The sequence below is a fragment of the Fistularia commersonii genome, chromosome 15 (assembly GCF_037954325.1).
Source record: "Fistularia commersonii isolate RoL2024-O1a breed Wild chromosome 15, RoL_Fcom_v1.0, whole genome shotgun sequence".
Taxonomy (NCBI): domain Eukaryota; kingdom Metazoa; phylum Chordata; class Actinopteri; order Syngnathiformes; family Fistulariidae; genus Fistularia; species Fistularia commersonii.
The window spans coordinates 9,182,660-9,200,261 of NC_141298.1; the positions used below are offsets into that span (position 1 = coordinate 9,182,660).

The following is a 17,602-nucleotide window of genomic DNA, read 5'->3' on the forward strand; positions in this document are numbered from 1 at the left end:
GATTCATTTGAAAAAGGACAGCAGTAAAATATCCAGATCCACGTCCAGCACCTGCAGCTTCAGCCTCCCTGCCGACGACACTCACCTGGTACTTAAACGCACCCACCCTGTTTCTTCTTACGTAAAATCGGAATAACACATTTCTCTGCGTTGGAATTTAAGCATTTTTTATTTGATGGATTTCTTCATTTATTTCTTCACTTACATTTAAAAGAGCTACCCAAAAAATTACAACTCTTTTCCATAACCTGCAAAATATTGGACAAATTAATTTCCTGGTTCTCTGCTGTCCTCACACAGTTCAAAAACATGTAGTTGGTTCTTTGGAGACCATAAATTGAGAGGATGAATGGTTGTATGTATATGGCATGTGAAGGAAAGAATCTATGGTTGTTTCTATGTGATGACAGCACAACCCCATGTGAAGGCTAAGCGATAAAGATTATGAATTGATTTATTGATTTATTGATTAACTTGAAAACATCCACTTCATTCTTTATGAATATAATATACTTTGCATGGCTGTAGAGGCTGCAAGTTTTATTTAATGTACTATTTAATGCCTAGATTTGTGTCAACAGAATAGAAAATGATATGGAAACGTGACTTTTTGTAAGTCGCTTTGGATAAAAGCGTCTGCCAAATGACTGAAATATAATGTAATGTAATGATCAGTTAAAAGCACGTGTTATAAACTTTCATCAGCAAATGTTTTAACAAGGTTGGCTCTGTCTGCAGATGCTCCACAACACCGTTATGGCCGAGGGTCAGAGTCCAAGTCCATTCGTCGCCTGTCGTAGCCCAACAGGTTTAGTGTACCATCCTGTTACACATATTTAGCCGTGTAAAGAGAGAAATTGTGAATGTTTTTTTTGTTAACAGAGTTCCTCCCAGCTTACTCATTGCTTCTTTCTGCATCAATATCATATTTACACATTTTCATTTTGTCCACCTCCAGAACTGAAGAATAAAAACTCGCCCAGATCCAACCTCAAATTTCGTTTTGACAAATTGAGCCACTCAGCTGCGGTGAGTCTGTGTTTCGCGCTCGCTTTGTTCCCCTCGCACACGTTGCTCACTTTGACTGACAAGACCTCCCTCGCTGTGTCCCCAGCAGGGACACTAGGAGGAGAGGACACACAAGGTAGGTTGATAATGAACGGTGTGTGTGAGATCCATAAGAATGGTGCTGCATGCTGCACAAAACCACTGTTGGTGTTGGTTCTAGGTATCAGTCACTCTGAAATTACCATTTGTAAAAATCATTAAAAATGATACAAAAAACTAAGTGCAAAGGATCATACCAGAATCATCCTGAGACTAAATGAGGCTGTCGATTTCATTTTACCGTCAATTTTAATATCTGCTTCCTTCACTTTTAATTTTTCAGATCAGCCAGAGTTCCCAATTCATGTCCACCTCCACTCCAAAAAGGAGGAAATGATGTCTCTTGCTCTCTCTCCAACACACACACACACACACACACACACACACACACACACACACACATACACAAAATGATGGAGCTCTGGTGGGCATGTCAGATGAGGCCCAGGCCGATACGTTCGTGCATCAGTTGTACACGAGATCAGTTATCGTCTTTGCAGGAGGAAGGAAACTCGATGTCAATAAAGTTACCAACTCAGGCCCATGGATGAGAAATAGTTCTGCAACATAAACCTGAAATATGCAGTTTAAAAATAAAAAGGTCCAACCAGTCGGTGAGACTTCCCTTGCATCCGCCACATTTCTGCTTACACAAATGTCAATGCTCTGTATCCGTCAAACTAATATCGCTTCGAATCACTTCTGTTTCAAAACAGTGTCTGAAAATGCACTTTAGAAGTTCACTTATTCTCAAATGTAGCTCCAAAATAAAGGGTCATTTATTTGACTCCTTGGTTCATTTTGACAGTGTCATAGTTGCGGTTTAAAAACCAAATTATCCTTCTCAGACCACACCAAATGCAACAAAATGATTAGATATTCGACCTTTAATTCACCGCCCATATGCTGATACATCTGATAAGTGTGGATGCCTTGAAAACACACTACATTTAATAACAAATACATTTTATCCTAATCCTTAATGGCGGACTGCAAACCCGTTTTTTATCACTAGCTGTTGATCCTGAGTAGGATTGCAGTATCGCTAAGAATATTATTGCCTGCAGATCAGCTGCTGGCTGAATCCTGTCATCGCTAAGAGCCGATGGAGTAAATCGTAGTCAGATGTTGTCGAACCGTGACTGAATGTCTAATCCCGGTGACGTCAGAACCGCAAGAAAAAAACTGGAAGCGGATGTTCAAAGAAAAGAGCCCCTTTCAGAGGGAAATTTATTTATTCACTGCAACATTTAGTCAGAGGTTAGAAATTGGAGTTTTTCAGGCTTTAAATCCCTAAAGTCGAAATCCTGAGTGTGTCTGTAACAAATTTAAGAAAATTTAGTTTCGCTGGACAATGTATGTTTGTGAAAAGCCTCTGAAGCCGGCCATGGGATCAGCCCAACGGCCTTTCTCAAACATTTCAATGCAAAAAGCTGAGAAAGCCCACACAATTAATATACTGTATATTTAAAGTCTATGAAATATGGTTTTCTCGTGCTTTTTGTCATTGTCATGAAAATATTAGACCCACTTTCTTCTGTATTGCTAATGATGGTTGTATTTTAAGTAAAGTTATTTTCAGCTCTTTTTTCTATTCTTTCAATAATGCCTTGCTCATTTTTAACAAAATCTTCATTTTTATTTACATTTTTCAAGAAATGTGTTAATAATTTGTAGCTGTTGTCTTGACAATTTTGAACTAATCTCCAGCTATTTTTAAAAAACTGAATTTCTCACACAATTTTATGATAATTCAGTGTAAATCATTATTGGATTGTAATTTCTTTTCAATTTTCAGCATATTTATGTATTGTTTTGATCCATGGCTGTATTTGTATTTTTCTTATACTGATCAATTTGAAAGTACAGTTTTCTGTTGTAATGCGCTGTCAGTTAATATATATTTTGCCTGCGGCTCCATCTTTTTTCATAGCAATTTATTAACAATATCCAGTTATGAGAATAATCACATTTTTGCCCTCATATATCAACAAATGAGGCTGATACCTACACTGGACATGTTGTACATGATGCAATACTCCTTACATGCGCTGTGTCTGCAGTGAACATCCTATTCCGAGTTGCTGTGGCTCTGATCGTCACCCCAATGCTGTAAATGTACATACGTTTGATTGTTCACTTGCGTCTGTCACCAATATAAACATGCACTCACAATCCAACTGTCAGATGAAACTCAGTGGCCGCTTCACTCCGTCTAAAACAGAGGTGATAAGTAGATAACAATTTTGAGTTACGCAGCAAGAGAATCTAAACTCTTGTTCATCACTGACGTTTTAATATCGGCTAAACGGTTGCTGTATGGGTGGCAATCACATCGAGAAAAAAAAACATTGGTTCAATACAACCAATCGATGACAAAATAAACAATGCAAATAGAACTTTCAAATTACAGAGGTAAAAAGAGCAAGGTTTATCTAGCATCACTGAATGATTGCTATATGTGAACTGTGTCTCTGCCAAATGGTTAAACTGGAACAGGGTCAAATGGGGTGTGCGTTCTATGGTTTCGCGAAATGTACTCGTGAAACTCTCCGTACCAGTAGGCGGCATTAGTGTTTCAAAGAGCAAAAAAAAAAAAAAGGTTTACCATTTTTGATTAAAACTCATAAACGGAAGCGGCCAGTGAGTAAGAGCGTGCTAGAAGGGAACACTGTTGTAAAAAAAGTATATAAATATTAAACCTGCAAAAACACAAAGCTCAACTGCCATTTGATGCAAAACCAACAGAGAAATGACTGGAAAACGCTGCTGAATTTGCACTAAAGTGACACGAAGCTCTGCTGTTATAAATGAATGTGATAACTGTACAGCAGGAAGAATCCTACCAAAATTTGCACTGAAAGCACAAAGTACTTGGGTTTGTCTTCTCACTCTGGTTTCAGGTAAATTTCCTTTTCAGTTGTCCTTTTTTCCAGCAAGATGAGGCTTGTCAATTTACCCGAAAACCTCTATTGTGAAAAAGGGCGATGAAATGTAGCATATATACACAGATTGTAATGTTCATTCTGGATTTCTGTGATTACGATGTTATAAGGTTTCTGAAGGACAAAACGTACGTACTTTTGTTTAAGAACATTTTATTTTGTGTTCTTGTTCTTCCTCTGATAATGAACTTAAACTGCACTGTAAAGAAAGGATATAACAATGAAGTAAATCAACAATAAAACTGTAAATGACAAAACTTTTCTTGTTTTTTTTTTTAACTTGTATAGGTTTTACAAGTGTTAGCTTTTTCTGACTGGTCCTGATATAAACCATTCCTTATTTTTTCAATAATCATTGTCAAAATCCCTCAAAGATGCATCTGCCGTTTAGGTTTAGGAGAGTGAAATTCAACCTCAGTTTAGTTAATCATAAATTACCTTGTAAATCTAAAATACACACCAGTTTTCAAGTTCCAGCAGAAAGAAATGTCACAGCAAGATGGAAAACCTTTCTTTTTATGCCACCATGATCAGTAATGCCACCCTGGCATTACTGCAGTTTTGGTGGAATATAGGTTATGAATGTTGTATTAGAGTATGTCTAAGTAAATAAAAGAGAAGCTGCAGATCAGCTAAAATGAAGAATATCTTTCAGTACACCAGCTTTACAGATTCCTGTGATCAAATATTTGTTTCAGTCTAGCCTGTTGAAAGGATAGCGAGATAACTCAAGCTCATAGAGCACAAAAACAGATGCGGTTATTTTTTTCTGATTTGCTGTGTATTAATATATCTGCACTTGTTCACATTTTGCAGGAGATTGAAGAACATCTATCTATCTATCTATCTATCTATCTATCTATCTATCTATCTATCTATCTATCTATCTATCTATCTATACATACATACATACATACATACATACATATAGGCGTCACACTCTGTCACGTCCACAAAGATCAGGAAGTCAATGTAGATTGCTGTGAATCCAAAGGAACACAGTATATATATGTATATATATATATATATATATATATATATATATATACTGTGTATATAGTGTGCATATACTGTGTATATACTGTGTTACAATAAGTTACAATAAGTTACAATAAGACACTCCGCCATGTAAACGATGCAAACATGCAACTAATGGAGTACTAACTGTCAACCATTATTCAGAGAATGCTACAAAAATATAAAGGAAATTCACAATTGTTGTCAGTAGGAAGTATCGAGTGATTTTTTTATTTTATTTTATTTTATTTTATTTTATTTTATTTTATTTTATTTTATTTTATTTTATTTTATTTTATTTTATTTTATTTGTCCACGTATTCCTTTTTATTTTGGTCATTGCGAATACTTCCGCTCCAAGACGCTAGGTGACGGTAATGTATGGCATCGCTAGCTGCCACTGGTGAATAAAACAGAAGGAAAAAGAAACACGGAAACAAACCACGGCAGCCGTTGTTCGCAGCGAGCTGGCGCTATGGCGGCCGTGCGCAGCTTACGGGTGTCGGTTAAATCAAACAGCGGCTCGGAGCGTTCAGAATCCGATTCCGATTCCGAGTCGGACCGGGATAGCCGCGGAGCCGAGCCGATGGAGGTGGAGGAGGGCGAACTGGAGGCGGACGACATCTCCGTTAATCGTTCCCTCAAGGAGCTTCTACCGGTGAGTGGCCGGGTGAGGCCTCGGCGGACAGGCGGCTGGCGTCTCCGGAGCCCGGGGAAGGGGGCAGTGCGGAGGGTCGCCGTGAGCCCCGCTTGACTCCTGGCTGTCTTCACGGCGGAAAACCGTTAGCATCGCCGCTGTTAAGGGGGCTAGCGATTATTTAAAGGATTAAGTACTTCTCACCGGGATTAGTTTAATTCGCTCAAGAAGCCGCTGCCGGTGTCTTGTTTTGTCATTTCAGTCACTTGTTGCTGAGAGCATCCTCACGGGATCCCCCCCCCCACGAAACCCCATTTGTTTAAGTGTGAATTTAATTTTCTCTTCCCTCAAACGACACCGATTGTTTTATAAATTATTTGGAAATTTAGTCAGATATCGCCTTCCCCACTTCCACGTCATTTCGGCATATCCAAGTCACAATGTCGAATTTCTCCGTTGAAAAATATTTGGAATTTCGTCCACGTTGCTATCTATATACAGCATATTAGTGCTAGCATAATATTGAGCTAGCATGTAGTGATGTAGTTTGTTTATCTTATATGTGCCCCAAATGTACGAACGAAAGCATTGTGCATGGCAACATTAATCTGCTGTAAGAAAAGTTATGATATAAAATGTTGGATGATATTCTCTAGGATACCAGTCGCCGTTACGAGAATAAGGCTGGAGCTTTTATCACTGGGATTGATGTCAACTCAAAGGTATACACACACCTACACATATTCAAAACACTGTCTGCTCCGGGTCAGTGTGAAAAACAGCTGAAGGTCCCAACATTCAACTGGATTAGCTTTTTAGATACATTAAGATATATTATTTTTCATATTGTAGAACCATTTCATATAAACCATTGTTCATGAAAGTTGATTCTTTTGGATTCACAGCTGTCTACATTGACTTCCTGATCTTTGTAGACGCGCGAGTGTGACGCCTCAAGATAAAAATATCTTTGAATTATGACTGAGTGGTGTGAAAACACAAACAAGGGGATCAAATTGATGCTAATGAAATTGTAAATAGAGTAGGGACAAACAGGCAAAACAGAAGGTCCGCTATGGTGTCTCATAATTTGGGAGAAGCCTCAAGAACAATAAGCAGCCAAAAATGAAAAACATCTTTTATTTCTATGCCATTTTTATCACTTAAAATGTATTAATGCGTCACTATTATGATATACAACAAAGAAGAAAAAACACGACTTGGTCAAATTAATGGAGATTTTTTTTAAGTATCTGGTAAAATCCATTTGGATCAGGATTTAGACTCAGATTCTGCATGCAAATCCGGATTGGGTTAGCAATTCCTCTACCAACACTGCTACTTCCCCCTTTCAGGAGGCGATAGAGAGGAAAGAGAAGAGGGCACGGCGTTTCCACTTTCATGGTGAGGAGCGCACCGGCCAGAGGGCCGTTTTTCTGGACAAAGATGCCATGAGGAAAGGTAGGCAGGTCCCGATGGTCTGCATGCTGTTTATGACTGGGTGTGGTTTTTAACTGTGCCTTCGTTCTGCTTCCTTTGGGACAAGCGATCCCCAAATTGCGTCTGGAGGCCATTTACATGATGGGAGTAGACGACATGAGCACACAGGACGTCTTTGGGTATTTCAAGGAGTATCCACCCGCTCACATCGAGTGGATCGACGACACCTCCTGTGAGTTGCACGTTCAGATTGTCTCGTCTTTTGTTGACTTGTATATCAAAAACCATCCAGTTCAGAAATTATGTCGGTCACCCAACCTTTGGGGGGAATGTTAACTAGGTAACGTGGTTTGGCTGGATGACGACACAAGCATCCGAGCTCTCATCAACACCAGTCAGATGCCTGACTCGGAGGCTGTCAGTGCAGAGACAGAAGGTGCCATCCAACCAGCCGAACAGGTCAAAGGTCAGTCTGAGGGCGACCGCCTACAGGGCAGGTGTTCCAGGAACAAGGGGTGTCTGACCCGAGGATTGACATCACAGGTCGGGGCAAGTCTGAGGAAGAAGAAGAGGGCGAGGTGGACGAGGAGGAGGATGTGACCGTGAAGAAGGGAAACGAGGAGACGGCAGCAAAAAACAAGGACGAGGAGGAGGTGATGAAGACAAAGGCAGCCACGGAACAGGTGAGGTGATGGTAATCAATGATGCGGGATATTTTCCTTTTTTTCCCCCAGTCAAGAACAGTAAAAATTCACTGACAGATGGATTTTGTGGTATGATGCTAGCCACTCTTGTTTCTATGGTTACAAAGAGCCTAGGGGTTCAAATGCTCACTCCAGGCAGCTGCTTGTCCTTGAGCAGCTGGTGTTTTTAATCAGTCACAGAGTCTGACGTGGCGTTTTTATCTCAGGTGGACGACCTCTCAAGGGCTGAGAGAGAGTCCCTGCTGAGGAACAACCTGCGACCCGCCATCAAGCCTTTCAAAGGAAACAAGCTCTTCATGCGTTTTGCCACACAAGGTCTCTCTCTCTCTCACACACACACACACACACACACACACTGCCAAGCACCAGTTATGAGTTTGTATTATTGATGCACCGCCTCCGCAACAGGTTCTAGATCACTTCTGTAAAGCAAAGATGCCCCCAGTTTCACAGCTAGCTTGGTAAAAGTCCAACTATCACAAAACGCCAAGACTGATGTGTTTGTGTTTCAGAGGACAAGAAGGAGCTTGGCGCTGCCCGCCGCAGCAGATACTACATGAAATATGGTAACCCGAACTACGGCGGCATGAAGGGGATCCTCAGCAACTCCTGGTGGGTGAACCGCTCCTGAGATGCCCATGGTTTTGTTTGGGTTCCCTTAAAGGTTGAGCGCGGCGTGTTTAAATCCTGTCCTCGTTTCCCATTGGATTGAGCTCTTTGAGACAAGCTAACCCAGAGGCTGGAGGTTTCACACCTCTCTCACTAGCTTTGACCGGCCGTCTACATCATCCATCACCTTCCTCTGCTCCTTTTCCCAGCGCTACATCCCGTTACTGCCCGGTTTGGCCAGCCGTCCTTGCATGTGTAACGAAATATTCCTTTGTGCCTTTGTGCTTCCTTTCTGTCGCAGTTCATCGTAGAAATGCTCACCTTAAAAGCTACACTTTCACAACCCTCCAAAAATTTCCTTATTCCAAGTGTTGTTTTTTTTTTTTTTTTTTGGACCAAGTGTCACTTCCATCAAACAAAGATAAACTAAACTGGTTTAGTAATCTCATCTTTCACTTCTACATGACATCTTGGAGCTACTTTCCTCTTGGAAATATTACCTTACATCCTGCGGTTCATTGATAATACCTTCCTCTCACTCTGTAACCTCTCCCTCAAGGAGTCTCTGAAGGTATCCTGCCGGTAAAAGTGTGTTGTCTGCCTATCCCCAGGTCATTACGTTTTGGCCTCTGGACTTTTTTTAACTCTTCCGGTGCTCTGACAACGATTTCATTGTAATAAGTTGAAAAGATTGGGTAACACATCACAACGTCTTACACCTCTTTTCATGTCTGTGAACTCACCACACTTTTCATCCATTCCTGTGCACTCAGACCACTTCCTGTAAAACCCTGACGGCACACGGAGATCTTTACTGACCTCATGCAGTTTGCCATGGTCTTCAAACCGGTCCTTGTGTCAAAATTTTATCCAAGGTTTCTGTAAAAACGGGGAAACACATGGAGTAATCTAATCACATTTCCACTGCCCTCTCTGTTTTGGCGCTTGAAAAAAAAAAAATATGGCACTTCTTCATTCCTGCCACCCACATCTTTTACAAATCCAATCTCAGGTGTTGATCTCGGCGACATGGTGCTTTAGACTGATGTCCGATGTTGGCACTCCACACCACCAGGTGTCTCTGGAAGTACAATGGACTTCCTCCAGTCCTCTAGGGAGTTTCCATCATCGCGGATCTCTTCGAAGACTTCTGTTAGTTTATCCGCAATGCATTCCTCCAAATTGTCAACCACACCATCTGGACACGCCACAGAGTTCTCCCACATTGTCTCAATGGCCGCCCGGGAGTTCAGATTTTTCAATCAGGGCCTTCCACTTCTATGGAATCCCGGAATCGCCTCTTGACACTTGGCAAAACATTTTCACATGCATCCCCGCCAAGTCTTCGAGACTCCTTCCTTTTTCATTCGCGCAAACAAATGTGAGTAGCCTATTTTTCAGGGCTTTTGATGCTCTATTTCAGCACTGTGACCATTCTGCTTCTTCCCCATCCTTCAGAGAGTCTCTTTTGTCATCCATTTCTGGTTACCTCTTCCGCCATTTGGACGAAAAGGCTTTATTTTGCCGCCTAATTTAGGATGCACTGCTTTTAATTGCTCTTTCCAATGCCACATGACAGCATCTGGTCCACTGTTGTGTAGGTGGTCCTCCTTTAGGTGCCCTTTTTAGACAAACTCATAGCTTACCTGCGGGGGTGCGTCTGGCCAACTCTCTCCCCAAGACCCTAAAGGTGCACCATAGCCTCAGGAACAAAGAGTTCTCGGCTTGCCGTTTTCCAGCCAGCAGGGGGCAGCGCCTCGTGAAGTTTTACCTCCATGCCAAATAAACCTGAAAATCTTGATTGGAGTCTGATAATAATGCCTCACTCTGTTCAAATCTGCTCACTGAAGTGGATGTGATATTCCTATATTTGTTGAATTCTTCAAAAATCACAAGTAGTACTCACTTTTCTACTTTTGTATTGTTTATATTGTACATAGTCTTTCTTTATTTGGATCCATATCCTTTGGATATTCGTTTTATTACTTTTTGCTCACTTTTCTATCGTTTAATGCTGCTGTGACAATTGAATTTCCCCGTCTTGGGATCAGCAAAGTCTATCTTCTCTTACTATTTTCAAGTTTTAGCAAATTACTTTTTGGCGTCAAGCCTTTGTCATTATTTTAAATGCATGGTGATATACCATGTGTTAATCAGCAATTAAATTAAAAAATAAAAAAAGTCCTGATTGTTAAACATCTTAGTAGTGTAATTTAAAGTATGTGTGTGGGGGGGGTCCTGCACTGTTTTTTTTTTTTTTTTTCACAAACACGTGTGTGTGTGTGTGTGTGTGTGTGTGTGTGGATTGGTGCAGTTTAAGGATGGCCAGTCTGAACTGACCATTTTCTTTTTAATATTTCTATTCTTTATGCAGGAAAAGGCGGTACCACAACCGCCGCATCCAGAGAGACGTCATCAAGAGCAAGAAGCCGCTGATCGGAGACAGTATGGGCCACACACCGCCCTATACGCACAGACACTCAGGTACACACACACACCCCTCTCCAAACTGTTACACACAAAACACTATAAGTTTTTCTTTTTAGATAGCAGGGTCTTTATTTAACTTGACTAGCCATCCAGTCTCTTTTGCTTGATACCACTGACCGTTCTCCCCATTAGCCGACCTGGTCAATCTGCCTGAGGAGCCTATTGAGGAGGAAGAAGAGGAGGAGGAGGAGGATCGTGACGAGGATATGGACTCTGATGACAGGGTGGTGGAGTACAAAGAGCGGGGCTCTGCCGCCCGGTCAGTAGGGGCAGGACTCCGCAGCCGGACAGAGCGCTCGCCATCACCCTGGTCGGAGTCGGACGAGATGGACTACGACCTGGAGCTGAAAATGATCTCCACGCCATCGCCCAAGAAGAGCAAGAAGATGACGATGTACGCTGACGAGCTGGAGGGACACCTGAAGAACATCCGGTGAGTTTACTGTCCTCCTCGGAAGGGTTGGAGAAGGCTTTGGAGAAGAGGTCACATGGATGAATGCTTGTCTCTTAGCAGTCGTTGACAAATAAGTGAACTAGTTGGGAGTTATCCAGAAAAGACTCATTCAAAGTCAGTAAAAATGCCTGGCGGGTCACCAATTAGCGGTCAGTTGCTCAGCAGACACTCTCCTACACAATGTTCCCTCCAATTTTTCATATGTCTGTGCATACAGACAACCTCCCTGAGCACACTGAGGACCACTGTGAGCAACATTGAATGTGCATGCTTTGGCCACACACCAGTATCACACCTGGGATCATAGCTTCCATTTAGTCCATATTTTTCCATCAGAAAACCCGCTTACTACTTTAGCTTTACTGCGTGTTTTACACAGCAGACCTTATTACTCGAAAAAGGAAAAAATCTCACCCAGTTTCACAGCTTGTTCTTCTATTTGCACTATACTCCGAAAACCGTTCCAACTTAAAAGAACCACATGTTAGCATTAGCTAACATGCTAACATGATAACATGCTAAAGAGCGCATGCCTCGCATATATGAGGTCCTGGGTTCAATCCCCGGCATCTCCACCGTAAGATGCTGTGGATAAAAGCGTCTGCCAAATGACTGTATTCTATTCTACCAATCGGTACGGGGAGAAAAAGAAAAGGTCACAAAGCAGTGTTTCTTCTTTTGCGATGTCTGCTGTTTTGCTTCCATTTGCAAAGGGGATTACCCTCTGTGCTTGAATACAGATGAGTGCACCATGCATGTTTTGGCCTTTGATAATTTACTCCTGAAGATTTCAAGGTGACCCATTTAATCTATCCTATATATTCTACTTAATGTTCCAATACAATACTTCTGCCAGAAGGTGGCAGTAATAACCATACGTGTGTGCGCGCGCGTGTGTGCGTGTGTGTGTGTGTGTGTGTGTGTGTGTGTGTAAAAAACAACACATCGGCTGGATTGGATGACGTCTTCATTCACTCGTTGTTTCAGGAACCGGATTGGAGAGTCAGGATCCCAAACCAGGACCAAATCCAGCTCACCCAGTCGGGTGACGGACGTGCGGCAACTGCTGGAGGAAAAGCGACAAGGGCTGTCTCAGAACAGAGCACGCCCCCCGGTGGCCCCCAGTGGGAAGACAGGTGACACACACACACACACACACACACACACACACACACACACCCCTCTCCAGCTGACGTTGCTGCCGGCGTGGTTTCAGACAGGACAGAAGTGACCATGGTTCTATTAGCAGATGTGCGGCAGCGACTGGGGAAGAGGCGCTACTCACCAGTCCAACGGCGCTCACCCTCCCCCGTTTCCCCGAGACCTCTGGCGCCATCCAGGGACGTTCACAGCAGACTGGGAGTGGCCACACAGGAGAACAGGAACATTTACAGCAACTCCTCCAAAGACAGAAAGACGAGTATGAAAAGCTTTTTTACGACCTTTCAATTGTACTTTGTGTTTTCTGACCTTTAGTTGTACATTATGTTTGACAAGTTATGACCTATACCCCATTTTGGGGAGATGGGTGGGGAGTGTAATCCAATCGAACTTGTTTACACACCTACTACCATAACCACCTAATGGGGATTGTTTTAAAAGTTCTATTGCAAGGACAGATCATCCCACCCAAGTGTGTGTTTTAGCGTGAATGTGCACGTATGTTTGTGTGTGTATTTTATATATATATATACATATACATATACATATACATCTCCTTTCGGCTATTCCCTTCAGTGATTGCCACAGCGTATATACAGTGGGGCAAAAAAGTATTTAGTCAGACACCAATGGGGAAAGTTTTCCCAGTTAAAGAGATGAGTGAGGCCTGAAATTTTCATCATAGGTACACATTACTTATGAGAGAGAGAATTCAAGAAAAAATCCAGAAAATCACATTATCTGATTTTTAAAGAATTTATTTGCAAATTATGCAAATAAAGTGTGAATGCACATACACACATATGTATGTGTCAGTCCTTCGTTTGTTGACTTTATTGGCAATACTGGCGTTGGTTTAACACATGATGATCGAAAATAGCGTTTGTCTAAGACCCACAGGGGAAAAGTACAACAATCGTAACTATAATCACAGACAACCGCAAGTTATGACAAGGTAGCAAAGTTATTGCGAAGTCCAAAAATTGTTAAGGGGGAAGTTTTAAGGCGCAAGTGTGTATATGCATACACATATGTATTTATATACATTTCTGTGTGTGTGTGTAAATATACCTAAGCACGTGTGGGTGGGTGGGTGTGGGCACCTTAAAACCAGAAATTAATTTTGAAATTTAGATTACTGATTAATTATACCACTGTCATATCATAGAGTCCCTCAATTTTTCTCGAAATATTTCTTTTGGTCTTCATTTGCTATTTTGAACACGTTCATGTTTGACTGCATCCCATCCCCAGGTGCCCTGTGGAGTCGCCTTGGCTCAGCTGGCGACGAGGCCGACGCAAGGCACTCCGAAGGCAGGTCCGGCAGCCACCGCTCGGGCCTCTTCTCATCGCAGGGAAGCAGCAAGAAGCGAGGGGACAAGGTCGAAGGGGAAAAGGGGGAGAGGGTTGGGGAGGGGGACGAGGAGGACGACTCCACGCTGCAGAAGGTGTGGGGCGCCATGATCAAACAGAAGCAAGAGCGTCTCACCCACAAGATGAAGAAGAGCCGCCTGGACAATCTGCCGTCGCTGCAGATCGAGATCAGCCGCGACAGCAGCGACGAGTCGGACGCCTGAAAAGCTTGGTTTAATTCCAAATGAATCAGCCAGCGGGTTTTCCACACGCTCATCATGACCGGTGGGTTGGTGGGGGCGGAAAAATCAGTCATCCAGACGGTGTTAATATTTTTCTACTGTACATCCACCAAAATAATTCGACCCAGTTTGGTGTTTAAATTTCAATCCAGTGCTTTTCACCCCAGGTGACCTTTTTAACAGTCGTGTGGCATGGAGGGAGCAGAAACATTCGCGCTCAGATTGAGTTGTTGATTGACAGATAAATCCTGAACCTGTCCTGTCGTCGCTAAGTCCTTCTTAATTCTGATCCTGCCCCTGTTATTGTAATGGTTTGGGTGAGTCAACAGGACCAGCAACACCCTATGCACCCAATGTTATTTTTGTTTGTTTATTAATTTTTTTGCCAAACCCAGAAGTAAGTCTTGATTAGACATTTTACCTTGGAAACCATAAGGGGAAAAGTTTTTTTGCTTTTTTCCATTTATCTTTGATATAGTATGACTTCTTTTTCCTCAACTGCATGGCAAGCAGTTTGTACTCTGACCAAAAAAAAAGTTTTAAATTGAAAATAACCCAAAGGGTGGATGACGGTCCAGATCGTTCAGATCGCCGCAAGTTATCTTACTTAGCAGTTTATACCCAAAAGGTGATTTCTCTTGATCGTCGATCAATCAGTTTGTGAGTCTAGAAAATGCCATGCTGTCATTAAGTGGTTTATTTGACTAGATGCGTCAAATAAAATGAGAAACCTCACAACCTCACAATTGCAGATTATTGTAATCACTGTAGAAGATCCAGTGCTTGGCTTTCAGTTTTAATTTTTAACTGTAAAAATGGGCATATAGATTGGAGTTTACATATAGCTGCGCAGGTAACCCAATCCATATAAAAGGGAGCGAATTTCCTCCATGTGGGCATACGCTTGTAATCATATCATGCCACAATCCGAGAAATCCACAAGAACAAGTCCAACATCCGCTAAGAAAACACGTCTTTGCTGCATATACTAGAAACCCCCAGGCGCTTTCCCAAGTGGTGTGGCAAAACCGTGACAAGTAAATGGATAAATTCCAGCTCTTCATAATTAAAAATGCATCAGAACTGTTCCCATGGAACTGCACAGAGAACAAAGATGATACAACAAAGTGCATTTTATTTACAGATACTTCTTTTTTTCCTTTTTTTTTTTTTTTTTTTTTTTTGTTTTATGGTAGTTTTTGTTTATTACTACGGAAAATAATGGACCTTAAGGATACTTTTCATTTCTTTCCAACCTCATACAGTAAAAATGACAGATATGGCAGCCTCACTTGGTTTCCGTTTTCTGTATCTGAGCTGTTAGCAAAATATTTTGAAAGAAAAAGATTTTCATAATGTAAAAAAAAAGAATATTTCAGAAGCAGGAAATTTTGCCTGAGACCTATCCAGAAAAAATCCATTCCATCCTTTTTTTAAGAAAAAAAAACAAAACAGTTCATGTTAACATTTCAAACTTTTTTTTTTTAACCATTTCCACCTATATGAAACAAACCGCTTAATCTGCTTCTTCTGCATCAGTACACAAGTCTGCCCTGTTCTTAGCCAGTGAAATCATCTTCCCACTTGATTGTAGTCATAGTTTTTTGGTTTTGCTCAGGAACTTCAAAACATTACAACAAAAGGTTAACTTACAACATGGCAGATTAGTACAAAGTATGTTGACAAAATCTTCCGATTTTTAAATTGACAATATCTGGGTAAGCAGTGCATTTAGATGTGTTAACCTATTAAATGTATCCAGCCCTGTCAGTTTTGAGTGTAGTTTTGGATCAGGGTGGCTGTGGGACGTTAGAGGCAATGTTGTGTGAATCCCTTGCCAATGTCAAACACGCTCAAATAAGTAACTTGTAAGGTTTGTGTCGTTGCATCACCATCTGAAATGAACCGCCTTGCTTTGGTCCAAACTAGACACTAGAGACTTTTCTCTCCTGATTGTAAAAAAAATTAATAAAAAAAAAAAAATGGGTACTTTAATCTAAAAGTCATTGATGCTGTGAAATGACATCTTTCTTGGGCTCCCCTTGAATGTTGGGTTGAAGCTGTCGAGTGATGACATGAAACTCGGGACTAAAAACTCCACATTCACTCCAGCTCCTGATGCATCCACTTTGAGAATGTGGAGACAATACTTCTCCCCCTTTGCCCAACTTGTTAACTACAGTAGTGACCCTTCCTGCTCCGGTGTATGAACACTATCAGCCAGGTTGTGAACTGAGCTCAGAATTCCTCTTTAAAAGAAAAATGGTTTATATATTTCGTCTGCCCCCGTCAAGTCTGGACAGTGTGTCTTCCCAAGGGATGCTGAACGGATGAAAAAGGCACAGCGCCATCACCCCTCACCCACCCAAAACATCACTATGCGGCTAATGAACTACACTAAACAACCGAAAAACCAAGAGAAAGTGACTTTCCTAAATATGGGATATTTCCTCCTTTTTTATGTTTGTAACTGAGGAACATATTGTCTGTCTGTGGCCATAAACAATATTTAACTACACTTACATGTTGGTTCTATTATAAACAACACACACACTTCACTCTGTACTATTTGTGCTCAAGCCGGTTCTCGTCATAAATTTAGATGAACATTAATGTACGGGAAACACTTGATTTCATGTGCTTTATGTCTGACTTGATCATTGTGTCCTTTTTGTGGGGAAACCCCGGGAAATGTTTGAGCTGACTCATAGTTAGTGCTGTATATTTATCACTTTTGGAGCAAAACATTGTTTGTGTTGGTTAAATCTGCAGCAACAGTTTGTGTGAGATAAAGTTCCTGTTTCCAACGACTCGGTCTTCCGATGAATGCAATGGCGGTAGGTTAACAGAAGGAGAAAACATCGTGTATTTAAGGATTTGATACATTTTTAGGTTTTCAGCACAAGAACAAAGCTCTCAGTGAACTTATACTCAAAATTACTGTATAGAAAAATCTGCTCAGAAGTTGGTGGTGTTTCCTGGCTTTTGTTTGTACAATTGCAATTACTATCCAACATGACACATATACAGTTTTTTGTTTGTATTAAAAAATGAAGTTTTCTTATTCTTAATTTAGTTGTAACTAACAAATGTAATTTCTTACAACTAATTACACTCCATTCGTTTTTAAATAAAACTTTAAAACAGGCTTAGTCGATAAGCAAATATCCCACCAAAAGACTTTTTTTTCTTGCTAGCAATGAATTGGAAAATAAGATTAGTTGCCTTTGTAAATCTGTTTGTTATATTTGCCACAAAGACCTGCACGTTATTTTTTTACATTCATTTATTTTAACAATTCTGATAAGTAACTTGAAATCAACACGAACTGCCCACGACATAGCTAGTGAGTGGATCGAGATGTATACTTTATAAAGAATGTTAGACATTATGACCGTTGTTAAGTATGTTATAGCCCCATTGCTTTGAGTTGTTGAGGTTAG

The 17,602-nt window shown here is 41.2% G+C and overlaps 2 protein-coding genes across 8 annotated transcripts in view; both read left to right on the top strand.

Annotated features, from left to right (window-relative positions):
* LOC147226387 (rap1 GTPase-activating protein 2-like) overlaps nucleotides 1-4,309 on the top strand; it is a 33,357-nt gene extending 29,048 nt beyond the window's left edge. For 6 of the 7 annotated variants that reach the window (XM_086160520.1, XM_086160522.1, XM_086160523.1 and 3 more), the window contains 5 exons: nucleotides 1-88; nucleotides 739-808; nucleotides 959-1,029; nucleotides 1,115-1,144; nucleotides 1,391-4,309. In XM_086160520.1, coding sequence (XP_086016646.1) covers nucleotides 1-88; nucleotides 739-808; nucleotides 959-1,029; nucleotides 1,115-1,126 — 241 coding nt within the window. In that variant the 3' untranslated portion in view covers nucleotides 1,127-1,144; nucleotides 1,391-4,309. The remainder of the gene's footprint in view (nucleotides 89-738; nucleotides 809-958; nucleotides 1,030-1,114; nucleotides 1,145-1,390) is intronic. The other variant, XM_086160521.1, reaches the window with a different exon arrangement.
* Nucleotides 4,310-5,484: 1,175 nt separating this feature from the next.
* Nucleotides 5,485-16,146, top strand: ncbp3 (nuclear cap binding subunit 3). Its single transcript, XM_086160992.1, has 13 exons — nucleotides 5,485-5,727; nucleotides 6,363-6,428; nucleotides 7,062-7,167; nucleotides 7,253-7,378; nucleotides 7,487-7,612; nucleotides 7,690-7,829; nucleotides 8,057-8,165; nucleotides 8,363-8,462; nucleotides 10,834-10,943; nucleotides 11,082-11,382; nucleotides 12,391-12,539; nucleotides 12,653-12,823; nucleotides 13,819-16,146. Exons 1-13 carry the CDS (start codon nucleotides 5,545-5,547, stop codon nucleotides 14,139-14,141), a joined length of 2,010 nt encoding a protein of 669 aa, XP_086017118.1. The 5' UTR covers nucleotides 5,485-5,544; the 3' UTR covers nucleotides 14,142-16,146.
* Nucleotides 16,147-17,602: the final 1,456 nt, after the last annotated feature.